The 19,314-nt window shown below is 38.3% G+C and overlaps 1 protein-coding gene across 1 annotated transcript; it reads left to right on the top strand.

Annotated features, from left to right (window-relative positions):
- Window positions 1-5,525: 5,525 nt before the first annotated feature.
- Window positions 5,526-17,794, top strand: LOC139723975 (mediator of RNA polymerase II transcription subunit 25-like; the record flags this gene model as incomplete). The annotated part of the gene is made up of 10 exons (XM_071635174.1): window positions 5,526-6,213; window positions 8,847-8,892; window positions 9,905-10,029; window positions 11,081-11,179; window positions 11,903-12,023; window positions 12,634-12,787; window positions 13,905-13,979; window positions 14,299-14,307; window positions 15,952-16,020; window positions 17,589-17,794. Coding segments are annotated over exons 1-10 (1,017 nt in total), but the record flags the coding sequence as incomplete, so codon positions are not given.
- Between the last annotated feature and the right edge of the window lie 1,520 nt (window positions 17,795-19,314).

Consider the following 19,314-nt stretch of genomic DNA (forward strand, 5'->3'; position numbering starts at 1 on the left):
GTATAGTCCAAGGAGGACAAGGCATACAGGCAAGTGATTATTGAGCAGAGGGACGAAGGATATGAGGTAGAAGTTTTCTTTATATTTATCCTTCAATTGTCACTGCCAGCAACCAGGAATAACATGGTGGCATAGTCAGTAATAGTGTCGCTGCCCGGAAAGCAGTAGATAACAGGTTCCATTTTCTCGCTGGTCCCTTTTTCCGACATGTTTGCTAAAGATCAGCAGTTGCGATCTTACAATAATGTCATTCAAACAGAGGGCAGACAAATTGAAGAAAACTGATACCTCATTAAATTCACCCCTCTGCTAATTAATAATCTCTTGCTTTTTATAGTTGTTATAATTGTAACGTAATCATAATAATTATGACGAAGATGATAATAGTTATTGTTATAATGATAATGATAACAGTAATGATGATAATAATAATAATCATCATCATCATCATCATCATTGATATTATTAGGCCTATTATCATTATCATTATCATCATTATTCTCATTATTATTATTACTACTACTATAATTATAACGATCAAACAGCTTGTTCTCTTTAAGGGGTAGCCTCACAATAATAATGATAAAAACAAGAATTGCAATTAGAGTAATAATAATAATAATGATAACAACAATAATAATAATAATAATAATATAATGTAATAATATTATGGTTTTGAAAATCATTAATGTTAGCAGTCCTCTTTCGTAGGACCTCTTTCTGAGTAAACCCTGCATTGTGCAGCTATTACATACTCTATATGGGGTTGGGTGGGGGATGTTTTTCTCCCTTTTGTTTGATGTGTTTTTCTCTTTTGATTCCTTTTTTTACGTGTAGATATAGATTGTTTCCCTATTCGTAATATTGACAATGTGGAATTTCTGTTGCTGTAATGAAAATTAGTCGTGTTATTTTGCCATGAATTTATTTGTATATTATTTATATGAAAAACAAAGAAAAATAACAGATTGACAAATTAACCCCCAAATTTGTGCATGTGTGTGTGTGGGCACACACGTGTGGGTGTAGGTGTGGGTGTGAGCAGTTACAGAATGAACGTAGATTGTGACGACCTTTGCGGAATCCCGGAACGGATGGTGACGTCTGCTTGGGGAATCCCGTGTTGCCATTGGCCAATTGTTGGCCCTAGTATGGTAAACGACCTTTTGTTGAAACATGTGAAGTGGTCATGTACAGTGGCGGATCCAGGGGTGGGGGCGCACCAGGCGCGCCCCCCCCTTAATTTATGTTTTTGTTAAAACAAAAGAAATGAAAAGAAAAACATGGAGGGGCGTGCGCCCCTGGTGTAGGCCTACTTGGTGACAATGGTTAAAATGTATAGAGTTGACTATTATATGAACTTTAATGAATTTTATTTCTGAAATAAACTGCCCCTCGTCATAGAGGCATGGAAGAAACACAAACATCGAATACTGTAAAACAAAAAGAAATCGGCCAATATTTGCAATATATAGCAGGAAAACATGAAAATATTTACAATGAAATTTCATCAGTTAAAATGATAACGTGTCAGTTGAGAATGATAAGGATGTTCAGTTGCCACATTGAAAAAGTTTCACAGGGGACTTTCAGACGATTTTCAGGTTGTTGTAAGAGTATGATCAAAATCAGTCTCACGTTGAAGAGAGTTTCAGAGCAATGTTAATAAAAACTTTTTATTAGAATGCCCCAAAACGCAACTCATGAATAATTCGGTAGTCATAAGTGGAGGATCCCTTTCAAAAACTTTGGACAAAATTAATAGGCCTATATCACATAAACTATAATTCGGTTTAATGTGCAGTATTAAACATCTTGCACATGCTATGTGTTTGGTCTATCAACAGTATATAGCACTTTTAAATGACAGTTCTTCATGCGGCCGCAGTCCATTAATTTTATGAAGGACAATTGAACAGAAAGTAAAATCATCACTAGTTCCTGTGAGACGGGCCTGTGTGACTCACATGGGTTACAAACCACAGAACCATGGGGACCCTGGGATACGGAAGGTATCGACCAATTGCAATTAGGCCTACATGTAAATTGTGAACTCCACATCGAGTAGGCCTTCAATGCAAATCAACTCGATCTGCAAAAATTTAATTTAACCAAAAATGCTTCTCAAACCCACGAACAGTTTTAAAGGACAGGTCCACCGTCATAGACATCTGGACTGAGTGAATGCAGCAATATAAGTAGAACACATTAGTAAGGGTTTGAGGAAAGTTGGGCAACCCGTTCAAAAGTTAAAATACGAATTTTTGAAGTTACTGCTCAGTCACTGTTGGATGAGAAGACTTCTAGAGCTTGTGATGTCATTATGTGTACAACGATATAAAGAAAACATAAAGGAAATTCATCATATTAATTTTTCCTTTTTTCTCGCATTATAAAAGAACCCTTGACTTGCCTCTTTCAGAAGGCAAGGGGAATAATATTACCCTTAACATACGTCAGCGACAAGTCAAGGAAATGTGCACTTTTTTCAAAAAAAATTGTGAAATTCTCTTTATCACGCTGTTTATATTTTCCTTATATCGTTGTACGCATGTGACATCATACACTGTAGTGGTCTTCTCATCCAGCAGTGACTGCGCAGACACATTAAAATTTCATAACTTGTGAACGGATTGTCTGATTTTCCCCAAACTTTCACTGAATGTGTTCTAATAATATTGCTGCATTCACTCACATTCCACAATCATGTATTGTATTATGAAGGTGGACTTGTCCTTTAAAATAGTAATTACGGTAATTTGCAGGCCTACTTTATTGCTAGGGAACCGCTCCTATACCTTAAGAGCAATCCTGCACTGCAACAGGGAGATGATTCAACTCCCTGACTGCAATGTCATCGAAAATTGTTTGTCTGTTTGCTTGTTTGCTTCTTTCAGTTTCACATTTTCAGAGATTTTATGTTTAACATGTCTTATGTATTATCCAAAATATATTTCAAACAAGATTTTAAAGCGTCTATTGGCGTCAAGATCTGGAGGCACATTTCCATAAACGCCGTGTTATGAAAGGAAATCCACAGATTTCCTTTTTCATTTTCATTTTCATTTTGGGGGGAAAATATATACTCCAGTGGTTACAGTCGTATACTAAGGTGTGAAGTAGTTTTAGATTTTGTGAATGTGTGTGTGTGTGTGTGTGGGGGGGGGGGGTTAATGTAGGCCTACTGGCGTATCGATGCATGACCCTGCGTGCATATTAGACCACGTGATCATGTCGGCCCTATGCGTTGTTGTTGTTGCTTTTTCCATTTTCTTGTTTTGTTTTGGTTTTGGTTTTTTTTTTTTTTGCTTTGCTTTGTTTAGTTTAGTTTAGTTTAGTTTAGGTTTTTTTTTTTTTGTTTTTTTTTTTTGTCGAGCTGAATGTTTTGTACCGTTGGTGTGGAGTGTGGTAAGGGAATTGGAGGTGATGGTCTATTGACTGTAGCAGTGGCGGATCCAGGCGGGTGTGCACCCCCCCCCCCCCCTTCATTTTTTTATATTAATTATTTTTGTTAAAACAAAGGAAATAAAAAGAAAAAATGGGGAGGGCGCATGCACCCCCTCGAATCCCCCTTCAATTTTGTAAAGGCACCCCCTCTTTTACGGAATTCCTGGATCCGCCCCTGCGGTACCCTGCAATATATAGTGAGTGCATGCAGCAATGTTGTTTAGAACATAATTATTAGTGAGAGTTTTAGAAAATCGGACAATCCGTTCAATAATTTCTTCTTTTTTTTTGTTTCTGCTCAGTCACTGCTAGATGAGAAGACTATACGGCTTGTGATGTCACTTCACATGCAAACATGTGTAGAACAATTCCATGTATATAGCAAAGCAACAACACAATTCAACTTACACTTTTCTTGCATAATAAAAGAACTATTGACTTTCCTATTTCAGAATGCATGGGAAATAGTATTACCTTTAACCAAAACGTTCTTGACAAGTTGAGGAAATGTGCCCTTTAAAAAAAAAAAAAGATTTTGTAAAATTCTCTTCATACAATTTTCATTATGTGGTTCTACGCATGTGACACCATACACTGCAGTATATACTTACATAGTCTTCTCATCCAGCAGTGTCTGGGTAGATACTTTAAAAATTCATAAACTTTTGAACGGATTTTCCCATTTCCCCCCAAACCTTCACTGATGTGTTCTACTAACATAGCTGCATTCACTCAATTCACATGTAGGCTATATATTAAGGTGGACTTGTGGACTGGCGACATAGCACTGAGACAACAATACATAAAGGGAATAGAAATCGACATGACTCATCTTGTTTTGTCTTGTAAAAGTAAGTGATAAAAAATACAAAATAGTTTATTCGCCTTTTTCTAGGGGCCTGTTTATCACTATGATGCCGCGTTTCAATCTAAGCATATTGGTTCATAAAATTAACGATTTTTCTTTTTTAGTTTCCCAGTACTTTTTAAGGTATAGGAGAATTGAAAGTATGGGCCTAGCAGTATATAGGGTACTTACATTGGTTGTATCAGAACAAAAATTTGTCCCATATATTCAAGTCTAATGGATTTAGAAAGTGTAGTAGTGCACATTTTTTATCAGGTCTTTATATGATTACTTTCTAGTTAGTCCTAAATGTTTGAAATGTTTGAAGCTACTAGAAATTTTCTTTACGCAGCTCTGCCTATCATGCTTTGAGATAGGTATATTTCACAATAATTAAGAAAGTTGGAATTCTGAAAGGGCAATGTACGGACCCGTAGATCCATTTTGTCCGAATGGGGAGTGGCATTATGTCCCATGGCCTCGGGGCCAGTTGGAACTTTTTATTTTGTAAAATTCGTTTCGAGTTAATTTCTCTGAAATATTAAACTGGTTTTGTCGCTGACATAATAAAGTGCATACAACACTCCAGGTACTGTAGTATGTCAAAATGTTATTTTTACTGTTTTTGTGTCGTTGATGACGTCATATTGTAAGTTTGAATTTAAGTGTTAAATAAATATAATTCCATTATGCCCCACCTTCCTCTAGGCCTACGCACTTTGAAGTATATATCCGCTTCATAGAATCTCAGTTGTCAGGTCGTAGACGTCTGTCTGTTGATCAGGAGGTGGTAGGTTGGAATCCTGCCCGATTATGTAGGCCTATGCCCATGCATGATTTGATCATGGCTTCATCTAAATAGGCCTAGGGCAAGTTGCCCGGTAATTCTTAGACAACGAAACACCGTACGGTACACGGACTGTGAATGAATGAGTACCGTACTCGGAAGCAGGGAGCTTGTTAACACTTTTCAATTTTCCTCTTTATTGTTTAGATTTGTGGTACTTTATAGTAGGCCTTTTAACAAACAGCGTTCGCAGTGGCTCCATGATTTCCCCCTGACGGTAATCGGTATGGTCTGTTTATGAGCCGCAATTGTTTTTGTTACTGTTCCGCGCTCCATAGATCTTGCGTTTCCTTTCTTATGGTACGCCAAAACAATGACCAAAGGGGAAAAACAATCATCGATTTAGATCCGGTTCAACAAGGTGTCTGGGACAGTTGTCAGTGGTATATATTTTCAACCTGGTAGTAAATCGACGGCTATATCATCCACAAACTGAGACTCACTTACAGGAAATGGGACTGCTGTAAACTGTACGTACATGCACCTCCTCGGCCGATGGGGAGAATTCGACCAGACACACAGCATATCTTTTCATCCGATTCAAATCGCACTGCCACTGCATGCACTGTCACATTGTATGCACATGTGCATACGAAAAACATGGTGGCATCAAATCACCATCACCGCATAGTGAACGTGTGGGCGTGCGGGGTGTGAACTAGTAAAATGTGGCAGTCTGGACTGCGATCCGGATTATGCTAAATCTGACGTGCTGGACATCAATTTTACAAGTGTAAACCTTGCGTTACCTTGTCATTGGGACTTGTCCGCAAATTAGTCATCATTTTTTAGCAGCTGTGCAAGTTAAACGTCTCAACAACTTGCAACTTGATAGATAGAAACACCTGATAAAAATTTTACTTTAGTTTAAATTTACCACTCCACTGGCACTGAAGTGAACGGCTGAACGCATAGCCTAAATACATTTTACAAATTACAGTTTGTACATCCAAGTCAATATGGTGGTTCTCGAAGGAAAATCCGCTGATGTGGTTTTTGTTGTCGAGGGGAATGCTTCCCTTGGTGCCTACTTTGACGAGCTGAAAGGAAATTACATCGTCCCAACCTTGCTGTGAGTTCAGTCATGCATAAATTAATTCATGTGATTTCATTCAGAGTGACCATGGTCCATGGTATGAATGATTCTAATGTACTGTAGTGAGTAGTCGTGGGCGGTGACATGAACATAGTTGAAAATTAAGAAACGTGGTAAACTTAGGTAGAATTTAGTGTACATTTGTCTAGAATCAATATAAAATAGCGCTGCATCACATCGAACGGTCACAATAATTCATATTGCACTGTGATGAGTTCAGTGTGCATGTAGGGTCTAGACAACAGTTAGAAACTAAACAGTTTACGGCATAAGGTCAATAGCACAATCAGGGTATGCAATTGTGTAACAGGGTAAAAATGAAAAAAACTTAGTGAAAATGCTTTTTTTGCTGTTCGTTGTAGCTGAGTGCTCAAATTTTCATTTCATGTTGAGAAAGAGTCAAAATTTTGCATTAAACTGCACATAAATTAGCATTTTAATTAGGGGTGTCAAATTACATTGAAATGACTAATATATTGGAAAAATTCATTAAAAAAAAGGAGAATATTTTTTTCATGTGATATTGCTGCTAGATATTCCTGATAAATATCCCTTTCATTCACCACCAGCACATAGCCATGACATATCACAAAATATGAATAAATTTCATATTTTTACTTCTCGAAATGGATGATCAATTTTGTAGGCATTATTTTGAATTCAAATAAAACCACTTTTACATATTTTATCATATTTCACTTTTGCCAAAGAGTGAAGAGGCGAAACTTTCAGGAATAGGTAACAGACATATAGTGGCCATTATTACAAATTTTTATGAAATTAGGGCTGGTACTTTGGAAGATATGATATTTTTCATCAAAAAATTATCTGTACAGTTTGACCTTGAATGTGCGCACAGTGTTTGGATCCATTCTCATATTTGTAAACACAGATAGAAGAATGAATGTGAGATTTATGATGACTTGAGTTGATATCCAAGCTGTGTCACTCAAACAATGACATATCAAGCCAAAGTTTTTGCTTATGATATCTTTAGAAATTGAACAAGCATTGAAATATGAACACTGATCACTTATCATATGACCTTCATGCAGTATAACATGGGCGTGTATCGGTCTTTTTTATCCTCAGCAAGTTGTAAAAATATGAAAAAATAAGTTCCTATTGCTCAAATTTGCTAAAATTTTCACACAATAGATTTCTACATACACTTGTATGTACAATTCATGGTTAAAAAAACAAGGATATTCAATAAGGGGAATAGATTCTTCTATTAAGTAGTCAAATTAGGATATACCTCACTGAAAATACTGAAAAACGGCTGCACTTATTTTCCTCAGCATTTGAAAATGGCTCAAAACTCAAAACTGGCTGAACATTTATTGGCAAACAGCACACCATATTGTAGTGTGTCTTCGGTACTTTCAGGAAAAGCAGAAAAATAAGCTGTTTCTCCATGTATAGCTGTACAGCATGGGTTAAAAGGTCACAATGTCACAAAAATAAGCCAGCATTACACTCCTACCAGGATGGGACTTCAGACCTCATAACTTTCTCAAGCTGAAAGAACCACTGTTTTTTATTGCATGCAAGCAATGCCAGGAAAAAATCCATTAATTTGGTACCAAACACATAGGGGTAGACTTAAAATATGGACCTCAAATCTTGATTTTACGTAAGTTGTAAAACGCTTTTTTTGACGCATTACGTGGGTTTTGGGGGACTTTTTGGTAATTAATCTTTAATAATTAACAGGAAATGAGAAGAAATTAGCTATTATCTTACCACATGTGATTACTGATGTCTTAGCATGCTGCATGTGAATTTTTTAAGTCAGTTGGTGCATTCTTTTAGAAGTTACAATTTTGTAAAGTGAGAAAGTCATGATTGCATACCCTGATTGTGCTTATCACCATAACGCATTAGAGTTCAAACTTAAAAAAAAGTGATTTCCATGAATGCGTTGAGCTGATATAAAGCAATTGTACACCACTATCACTAGATTTATCAGCTTTCGAGCTAGCTGCTGAATTGTGTAAAATCGTCGAATGAGTTAATTGTGGGATTGATTGTTGTAAACTACATTGTATTAAAAATTTAAACTTTATCATATTAGTAGGATTAAAAAGAGACACAGCTAGCTCTGTGTATATAAAATTTAGGATTCCAGTTTGAACAGAAGAAATCTCCGACTGAATGTTGCATCTTCTTGCAATCATATTGAAAAGATTTGTTGTTTTATATGCACATAGATATGGAGTAGACCATATTTTTGGAGCATTTTGGAAAAAAAAAATCAGAGGCATGGACAGCTTGGAGAGAGGAGGTAATAATATTAATAAATGCAACCACTCACTGTATAGCAGTGGTTGCATTTCTCGAGCACAGTTTGAGATGTTCATCTCATCCGAGCTTCAAATTGAATAATTTATTACCGGTAATGACTAAGATACATGTGCATGTACAGCCGTGTACGTAATGATGATAATATAGCCGGAAGGCCTCATTACAGTGTTTACATGCAGCTTTGTAACGCTTTACATACATAACCTTAAGTTTTGGATAGTCTCTTGTCTTTTCGTGTTTTTACATTTATGATCTGTCTGTCTGTCTGTCTCTCTCTCTCTCTCTCTCTCTCTCTTTAACAGATATTTCAATGGTGGTCCTTTTGTGGAATCAGACTTTACTGGAGATGTGAGTATTAATACAAATGCCAACAGTACACTACAGTTGATTCCCCCCATCACTGGGTTGACAAGACCTTGTACACCTGTATCTCAGTTGACTCAAGTGTATCAATCATACTGATTTTGAGTCTTAAAACAGGACAATTATTAATTTAATTCAAGGTGCATGAATTTTGCAAAAACGGCTTGTCTGTTTGTTCATTTTGGACTTTTGTTTTGTTTGGTTTTGTTTTGTTTTGGCTCTCATGAAAATTTAGGATTTTGAAATGCGAGCTGTTGTCAATCACCCAAGAGACGTCTGCATACAACATTATGTGCCTGTCTTGTATTTTATGATATATTATTCGTGATGCAGCAATTGGAAATTTGTGCTTATGCATGCAATCAACAACGGCAAAGAAATTGAGTAGTAAGAGTCTGCAATGTAAAAGAATAAACAAACAAACAAAAAAACAGAGAAAAAAAACGTAAGTTGACTTGCATTTTCTTTATTTTTTTTTCCTGATGATAGTCACAAAGGAAGGTATGGTGTGCCTGGGAGAAAAGTATTCAATCACAGGAAATGCTTGGGTTCATGCTACATTTCCTGAAATTTTAGTCTACATTGAGAATTGTAGATCATACACGTAGCTCATAGATATACAATGTCCAGGTTGATGTCATTTGAAATTACGAATGACTCGGCAGCATGGTGCACCAGCATTTCTACACATACCCAGGTGATAAAATAAAAGATTTAACAACAAAATGCAAAGAATCAATTAGATAAATTACTCTCTTGTTTAACAGTCAATGTGTTTCTCCATGATTTTCCTCCCTTTTTTTTCTGCAAAGGCATGTTTTTAAGTGTTATCATTATTGTTATGAATATCATGATTATCACACAATAGTTAATATCATTATTATAATGTTCTTTTACAGTTATTAATATTATGATTATCATTATCATTACCTTGGTAGTATCATTATGATTTGGAAAATATCATCTGCTTCATCATGTGTATGGTTTCTGTTCGCAGTATGGCAAGACGGTGTTCAGTCTTGTTGTCTTTAACAGCGTGGATTGCTTTCCGAGCCCGGCCGTCAACTGCACACCTCCGACAAGCAATGCGCTGGAGTTCAAACGCACCATGGACAAAATACCGTGAGTCAACATCAATATTCATCTAGATATTCATATGTTTGTGTTTCATCATCACAATAAATAGCAGCTTTGAATGGATCTATAGGCATCGTTACTATTTTCTTCACATTCACAGACAACATTTTCTCTGCGGACCTTGCAACGCTATTTCATTTACCCCTTCCCATGAGAATTGAATCATCATTCTATACTCTGGAGCCCTGCATGCTTTTACATGTATAAATAGTTGCTGTGTATTAGGGAAACCTAATAATATACCAGACTGGGCCCTGTTATGTAAAAGCTGAAATCAAACATAAGTCAGAAATCAAACCTTTAGTCTGTGAATACTCAGTGCTGATTGGCTGATGCCCGACTTACTATGTTTGATTCTCTGACTTATGTTTGATTGCATAGATTTTTGCGCAACAGGTCCGAGTGCAGTTTATTTTTAGTGAGTGTCCGTATAAGGCAACTAGACGTGAGCATAAAACAACCAAACTTGAGTATATAAAATGTTGCTTTGTTTTTTCCTTCTCTCTCTCTCTCGTCTTCCCCTCTATCTTATATGAGCACTTCTCTCTTTTTACCAACTCTCTCATTCCGTTAATCAATCTTTCTTATGTTTTCCACCTACTGATATCATTCACCTTCCTTATTTTTATTTGCCTACATTCCTTCCCTCATCACCTCTCCGACCTCGTCCTTTCTTTTTCTGTACCATTTGCCTGTCTACCTGTCTGTCCCTCTCTGTATATAACTCTTTCCACAAATGTCCATCAGTTGTATGTTGTGTTTTTACACCATCACCGGATCTGTCCCTCGGATAGGCAATGAAATGGATGTCCCATGTGTGATAGAGTCCCAGCTTTCAGCTCCTGCACATGTGAGATCCCCTTGCAATCATTCATGGCAAAGAGCAGGGTGCATAAGTGACCCCACCTCACACCCAACTGGACCCCATGGAAGACCAGCTATTTGTATAGTGCAGCTGAATTTGGGCTATCCAGCCATCTTCTCAGATTTGAAATAAATGAAACAGACATGTCTCACTTTCTTCTGATGCTCGCAGGTTCATCGGGGGAGGGGGAGAGAGTCACAGTCTCCTGGCTGAGGGCCTGGGAGCTGCCATGCAGATCTTTGACCACATGAAGGGCAGGAGAGATCCAGGGTGGGTTTGTCAAATCATGTTTGTTTGTTGGTTGGTTTGTGTGTGTGTTTGTTTGTTTCGTTATTTGTTTGTTCATTGAATTGTTTTTAAATTTGTCATTTGTGCATGTATTTTTGCGACTGATTAACAAATTGCCCTATGATAGAAATAAGGACTGAAATGATCCGTGTTTTAGTAGTAGCCATGACCCCCCCCCCCCCCCCCCCAAAAAAAAAAAAATATCATGGGCATGTACTCCAGGCAGACATCCTATCCACATGAACACCAAGCTTCTGCCCGACAGCTAGTGCTGGTTCTAATCCTTGCAGTTTGCAATGGGTACTGCGTGATTATTCAATTTCATGTGCATTTCTTGTTTCGTTCATTTTAACCCATTAAGAGACTAGTTCCAAGTATACATATACTTGGGCAGGTGTCTAAGGGAAATTTCATGTTTGTGTAAAATCAGCTCATCCTCAACAGATTAAATAGAAAATTTAGTTACGCTCTGATCAGGCCTCTGAGTCATCCCTGGTGGCAGCATCTATAAAGGGACCTCGCTCAACTCAAAATGAAAAGTAGGGTCCAGAAACTTTTGACATGCATGCATGCTGTTGTGAAGTAAGAGGGTAGGGTCTACTGTGCAACTAATCCCAACCTCATCTGAAACTGGTGACAACTTGTCAACTGGACTGTGAATGAAAAAGATTGATAAACGTCTCACCTCTTTCATCCTCTGTACAGGTCCAAGGTAGAGAGGATGTGTATCGTCATTTCCAACTCGCCGCCGTTTTCCATCCCAGCCATGGAATGCGGTCACTACAGCGGCTACACGGCGGAACAGCTGGCAGTGCTCATGGGCGAGGTGTGTTGGTCAAGCCTTGAGACCAGGCATATCCCCCTCCATGTTTTGTGTGTTCCTCTCAGAAATTCCTGCTGACTTAAAAAGGGGAATGATACCCAGATATATACAAGTGGATTGAGGGAATGCAACAATATTTGTTGAAGCCATGAGTGAAGTTTTGAGGAAAATCAGACAATTAAATCCTTTCAAAAGTTACAAAGTTATGGATGTCAGTGTAGGAATGGCTGATGAGAAGACTACAACAGGTCTTCATGTCATTGCAGGACCTGCAACAATGAAAAAAAAATATTAAGAAAATTCAACATAGTTCCAGTTTTTGTAAAAGGTACACTTTCTGTCATCCATTTACTGTAAAAGTGGCCTCTTGCAGATTTGATCGTCAGTAAGGAGTGCAAATTTCAGCAAGCTAAGACTGCATAATCTCCCAGATGAGAGTTGGTATGCCAATAGTTGTTGTCATCATTCCTGGTAATAGTATTATCATCATAATCGTAATTATTACTATCGTTATTATCATCTGTGTCATTGCTGTGAACAACGAGTTGGTTACTATTGAGCAGAAATAAAAATTGTTTCTTTCCCACACCTTTCATCTACCTGTGTCTCACAGCGCAACATCAACCTGTCGGTGATATCGCCGCGGAAACTCGGGGTGCTGCAGCGTCTGTATGAGAAATCCTGCAGTGAACTGCAGGTGGTGCCGACCAAGGACTACGCCAGGGACGAGCGCCACCTCATCCTCCTGAAGGGATACGAGCTCCAAGGTGAGGGAGGCAAGGAATGAGGGAGAGAAGGAGTGAAGAAGGAAAGGATGGAGGGAGGAGGGGGGCAGAGATGCTAACTGTTGACTTCTTTGCAGGATTTAATACTGTTTGTTTTGTTTTGTTTCTTGCCTCAAATAGTGTGGGTGTTGCGTCTGTTTTTCACAAATTGTATTACTGCAGTGACATGACATTATATTTGCTGCTGTGACAATTGCCCCAGTCTTATTTCCTGCACGCACTAAGGGTTTAATAGGGTTAGGGTTGTGATAGGGTTGTAGGTTAAGTTTGATGGGAGGATTAGGATTAGGCTTATGTTTGGCTTAGCGTGCAGATATTTCTTGGGAGCAATTGTCGCATGAGCAAATGTCATGGAACCTATTACTATGCATGTCTATTTCAGGAAAGGTAAAAATACCATTTTCCACTAAAAACATACCTTTTCAGCCTTGAGAATACTGCAGTGCTGTTTATACAAGATTGGCATCCCTGAGGGAGGAGTACTTCTAATAACTCACCAGCCTTGAACCAGGGCAATATTCTTTTTGCTCAACATTGCCTCTGTCAATTTAGCTCTCTTTTTGATCAAGCAGTGATTCCAGGAGAGTGTTTGTTGTTGTTTTTTTTTGTTGTTGTTGTTGTTTTTTTTTTGGTTTGTTTGTTTGTTTGTTTTTTTTTTTGGGGGGGGGGTTGTGCATGGAGAGCAAGGCTAAAAGACAAACAAATATAAATGGCCTTTTGAAAACTTGGGTTTGGAGGGAGGGGGGATTATTTGGAATATTTGTTTTATGCAAGCAGTGGTGTTTGTATCTCAAAGTATTTGTGCTGATCCAAGTATGCATGAAGCAAAAGATATTGAACTCATATATTAGCCTATGGCTATGTGCCTCATTCATCTACGGTATATTCCAGCTCTTCAAACTGATTTGTGAAAATCACAAATAACTTCGAGCATTGTGGTGCGCAAATGCACAACTTCTTTGTGTTTAAGGCAGTTAATACAGAAATATTGTGTAATATGCATCCATAATATCCTGAAACTATGTTGCAGTTTGGAAGTAAAACTCATACATTTTCCCTGTTTGTTTGTTTGTTTGTTTTTCTTTAATTGTCCAATCAGAGCGTACTCCTGACACCAAGGATGTGAAGCCACCGGGAAACGCGTCGCCACGGAGACCAGGGACGGGGATGAAGAGTAGCTCCCTCACTGCAGGCAAGTTCTGGGCAGAAATTGATAAGTCTGAAATCTTTGATGTCTAACTGGATTTGTTTTGTTTTTGTTTTGTTTTGTTTTCGTTTTTTTGTTACACCTTGGCATATTCTGCGGATAGATATCAGTGGCGAATCCAGAGGGGGGCGCAACCGGCACACGCCCCCCCCCCCTTTATTTTTCGTTAAAGCAAAAGAAACAAATGAAATGAAACCCGGAAGTGGCACCAGAAATATTAGTTGCCCCCCCCCCCCCCCCCCCCCCCCTTTACAGAATTCCTGGATCCGCCCCTGGATATGAACAGATATCCCAGGTATGTAAATGGAAGTTGTCACCATTTATAAGTGAACAATTAATCAGAAACACAAGGAAAACATCATTGACAACTAGAAACGATAAGGACACATGTATGTCGATATACATGAGTGTGTGAAAATGTGTATGTGTATGTTTATTGATAAATAGACAGATAGACAGAAAGACAGACAGCTCAAGTAGGATAATAATGTAAACTGAACTTTCTTTGTTCGTCAAGCAGCGAAAAGGAGAAATCCTGTAATATATATCCCTTTTAACAGCAAGAGGAGAAAACGTGTTGTTATCACTCAATTATTGTATACGAGTGTCACAGGTATTGGATTTACATGTGTACCTTGCTCGACTTTCCTCATACAGTTTAATGTATTGGTTGCTAAAAAATTGAACTTGTAAGTAGATTGTTGTCCACCCTTGTCTCTCATTCTCTCTCCCTGTGAATGGTACTGTAAAAGGAGGAATGTTCGCATGCATTTTAATTTCGCGAGCGCCAAGATTCACGAAATTAAAATTTCGTGAATCTTGGCGCTCGCGAAATTAAAATGCATGTGAAATTTGTTGTCGACACTATGTGCATTGAACGACAGTGGCAGTTCGCAAAAATTTTATGCCGCGAAAAAGGCTGTCGGCTCCGCGAAATTTTGTGCCGCGAATATATCATGTTTTACAGTAGTGAAGAGAATGTAATATCCAGGGTTTGATTATCTCATGTAGAAAAAAAAAAAAAATTTTTGCAAAAGGGTGAAAAACCTGAAGGAGTCTTCCGTTTCTACCCTTCTGCCAGGAAAGAGATCAACAATACTGATCCCCCGTGGTTCACCACATGTAACAGGAAGTGGTCTCCAAGTATAGCAGACCCAAAAGAGTTCCACATTCAGTATCACACCAAAACAGAAGAATTTTTTTATCCTGGCACACCAGGGGAATTGTTGTTCTTGTTGTTCCTGATTGTCATGAGAGGGAATGCGATAGGAGAAATACTTCTTGCTACATGTATCCTTGGTCTTCATGTCTTTTCATTATACCATGTCTCCAAAAAAAAATTACAACAGTCTCTTCAGCAACGATAACTTTAAAAATAGTGAGTCAATCTAAATGCAATTTCAGGGTATGAAACTATAACTTATTACCCACAGAAAACCCCATCCGATTTGCTTCTGTGATCAAAGAGAAATGAGGATTTTCGTAGAGCATGTCAGGAATCCCTTCCCTCCAAGTTCTGTCCATTGTGTTTACACATTAATATGCAGTTCCAAGAGCATCCAAGTGCTAAACTTGGCAGAAAGAGACCCATGACATGCTTTACAACGATTCACATTTCTGTGTGACTACTTCACCAAATTGAATGGGGTTATCTGCAAAATATAGGTAAGATGTTGTATTTGAAGGACATGAAATAGATGCAAAAATCTGATCATAATTTTTTTGGTTTTTTTTTTGGGGGGGGGGGGGGGGGGGACATACTGTATAATGTGGTGATTGATAACTTGAAGTCCAGCTGTGGGATTTGTCCTCTTCCATTGACCACTGATCACTTCTGCTGTCCACTAATGGAAGATTTTGACCTCTTAAGACTGGTGCTTCTGTCTCCCCTCTTTTTTTTTCTTTTTTTTTTGATGTGCATGTTTGTTTTGGAATCCAGGTCAGAGCCCCAATTCGAGATTCAAGGTTCCGACGCCGCAGCCAATCTCCAGCCAGAGCGCCACGCAGGGTAAGCCTGATGCTTTCTTTCAAACGTGATTCAGACTGGCGAAGTAGACTAAAGCTTGACAAGATTAACCCACTTTCGGTCACTAAATTGCACTGTCGTGTCCCTATTATCGTAATACTTTATACGCCACATATTTAGCGAGTCTAAATTTTCACGAAATTTTTGTGAATTCTCGACGATTTCGCAAGTGGTTAAATTCCCGATTGTGGAGTATAGTTCTGACGAAGAAATGTGTGTGTGCACTTCACATTCATGTCGAGATCAGAGTCAACATTTTTGCATGTCTTTAAATTCGCGAATAGTACCCGACTCGCAAAAATGAAAACCTTGCCAAATATTCGGCATATACAGTACATGTAGTTCAGTTGTCTGCACTGGTAGCCGCTGTATGCGTTATTAATTTAGCAAGTGTGATATTTTGCAAATTGCAACTAAAGGGGTTAGGATATTTGTCCTGACTTCATTGTGCCACTGCTGTGGACTGGCTTCAGCGCAGTTGGTAGTGCCGCTGCCCTGTAAACCATAGGAAACAGGTTCCAATGTCTGGCTGAGTCCTTCTTTATTATGGTCTACTGTATTACAGGGTAGATTGAACATGTGATCTGACTTACAGAGAGCTTCGTCAATCAATACCTTTTTATATTTACACACTCTTCATGCAAAAGCACTTGTTTTCATTCAAGAGCCTTCATAATTCTGTTTGTCTCTGATTGATACTGATTGTGTAATGATTAGTGTATGTAGCAACAAAAAAAACAACAAACAAACAAACTGTTGAAAACTGCTTGTACAGTAGTGGTGAGCCAATGGAGTATAATGGAGTCAAAAGTGGCCTGAGCTTTTGATCCTTGCAGAATCTTCATCAGAGGCAAAATGACAAACAGGCAGGGAAAACAATCACATATAAGGACTGCACACAACAAGAACAGTCAGAGGAGGGCTAGGGACGCAGAACAAAGAAAACAAAACCCTTCCAACCCTTCCTTTTTGTTTTCTTTGTTCTTGGTCTTCAACTGATTTTCAATAACATCTGCTCCAAATTTTCCTTTTAGGCATGAAATCAATAGGAAGATATATCGTGTCCTTTGAAATCCATAACTTTCGTACTTTTACATGAATGTAATGAAACTTCCCCTGTTGCATTGCTAGACTTTGGTGCTCTTATTACCAAAATCAATTTGATTATTTGGTAGAAGTTTATTTGAAAGAATTTACTGTTGATCATGCTTAGTTTATATATCTGCAGGAGGACTCTATCTTTATGTGCATTTACTTACTTACTTATTTATTTATTCATTTATTTATTCATTTATCTATCTATCTATCCATTCATTCATTCGCTTAAATACCACTTGATAATGCTTAGTTTATGTATCTGCAAGAGGACTCTATCTTTATGTGCATTTATTTATTTATTTATTTATTTATTTATTCATTCATTTATTTATTCATTTATTTATTCATTTATTTATTCATTTATCTATCTATCTATCCATTCATTCATTCGTTTAAATACCACTCCAAAAGGGATTTATTTTTACAACTTTCCTTTGTGTGCTGCCCCCAAGGTCCGGTTAGTGCCCCAAGCAGTCAGACTGGTGCCGTTCCCAGCCCTGGTCAAGCTGTTTTCTCCTCGTCCCAGCCGCAACTGACCGCACAGCAGCAGCAGCAACAACAGCAGCAACAGCAACCACAACAGCAGCAGCAACCGCCACAACAGGCACAGCAGCAGCCACAGCCGACGCCTAGCCAGCAACAGAAGTCTGCAGGGCAGGTTAGTCAAACCAGCTATTTTTTTTTTTTTTGGGGGGGGGGGGGTGGGAACGGGGTGCTGAACGTGACTGCATGCAGTGTGGCACAGAATTATTTGGCCATGTCATTGTATACATCCTTGTCAAATTCATGAAATTCTTTTGTTGGGTTCTTTTTATTGCAACTGATTAACAACTTGCCCTACATTGACGTAAATGAGCACTGAATTGATCACTGTTTTAGTAGTAGCTATGACAAAAGAAATCATGGGCATACAGAGTGTACATACACATACTCGGGCAGGATTCGAACCTACGACCTCCTGATCTCCGGACAGTGGTCTTATCCACTAGTACATCCTTGAAGTTGTTTATTCAGATGAGTGAATTTGTGCATCGGTTGTTTGTATTGTAACTGATTGACAGATTGCCCTTCATCAATATAGTAAATAAACATTGATTGTTCAGTGTGTGAGTAGTAGCCATGACGAAAATTCATTGGTCATTTATATGCAGATGGGATTCGAACCCATCACTGACTATCAGGCAAAAGTGTATCCCGGCAATTACCCCCTGAGGGCAATTACCCCCCGACTAAATACTGGTTAGTGGTAAGGTTAGAGTAAAGATTAGGGTTGGGGTTAGGATTAGGTTCAGGATCAGGATTAGGGCCAGGGGAAGGGTCGGGGGTAATTGCCCAGGGGGTAATTGCCCTAGACCCATTGACAAGTTGCCCTTCACCGACAAAGATAAACGTGGACTGTTCAGTGTTTGAACTGTAGCCACAATGAAAATCATGGGTCGTATATACTCGTGTGGGATTTGAACCCATGACTTCTTGAGTGCTAAATAGACATCATATCCACTAAAACTACAGAGCTTTTGATGGGTCTAGGGCTAATTTTGTCGGTGAAGGGCAACTTGTCAATTAGTTGCAATTTGAGTTGTTTGTGGCATGTCGCAGTCTCTTTTGGCCATTGCCACAGGTTTTTGTTTTTGTTTTTTGTTTTTTTGTTTTTTTGCATAAGTTACATGGTGAGTAAGTTTCACCATTTGACAACAACAAGCATGCCATGTATGATAATTTGATTTGTGCGCAAGTGTGTGTAAGTGTGTGTATGTAAATAATGCAAGTGAAACATCTCTAAATTATGTTTGCAATTACTTCTTGTAAACCTTATGTGCACCATGAAAAAAAATTACTCCGTGAGTACATGTAACTTATTTGATTTTTAGGACAATCCAATGGAGCTGCATTGAATATTTGCTTCAGGTACACAATTTTTATGCATCATTGATAATGAATGAATAATTGCCTCCACCAAGGAAGTGATGTTTTTATCAGCATTTCGTCGCTGGTGTGACAAGACCTTGTATCTGCAATTTTTGGTGAGAATGACTTTTTTTGATTAATGGTCAAATAATCGGTTAAGTGATGTCCTGTCCAAATCCTAGTTATCTTACCCCTAAAATGAAGCCACCACGGCATGTCAAAGGAAAGGCTGTCCCATTCGCTCTAGTGCTTTGGCCGCCATGTTTTTTG

Source organism: Diadema antillarum, unplaced genomic scaffold, assembly GCF_040938485.1.
Source record: "Diadema antillarum isolate AM-2024a unplaced genomic scaffold, OU_Dant_1.0 scf00000204, whole genome shotgun sequence".
NCBI classification, from domain to species: domain Eukaryota; kingdom Metazoa; phylum Echinodermata; class Echinoidea; order Diadematoida; family Diadematidae; genus Diadema; species Diadema antillarum.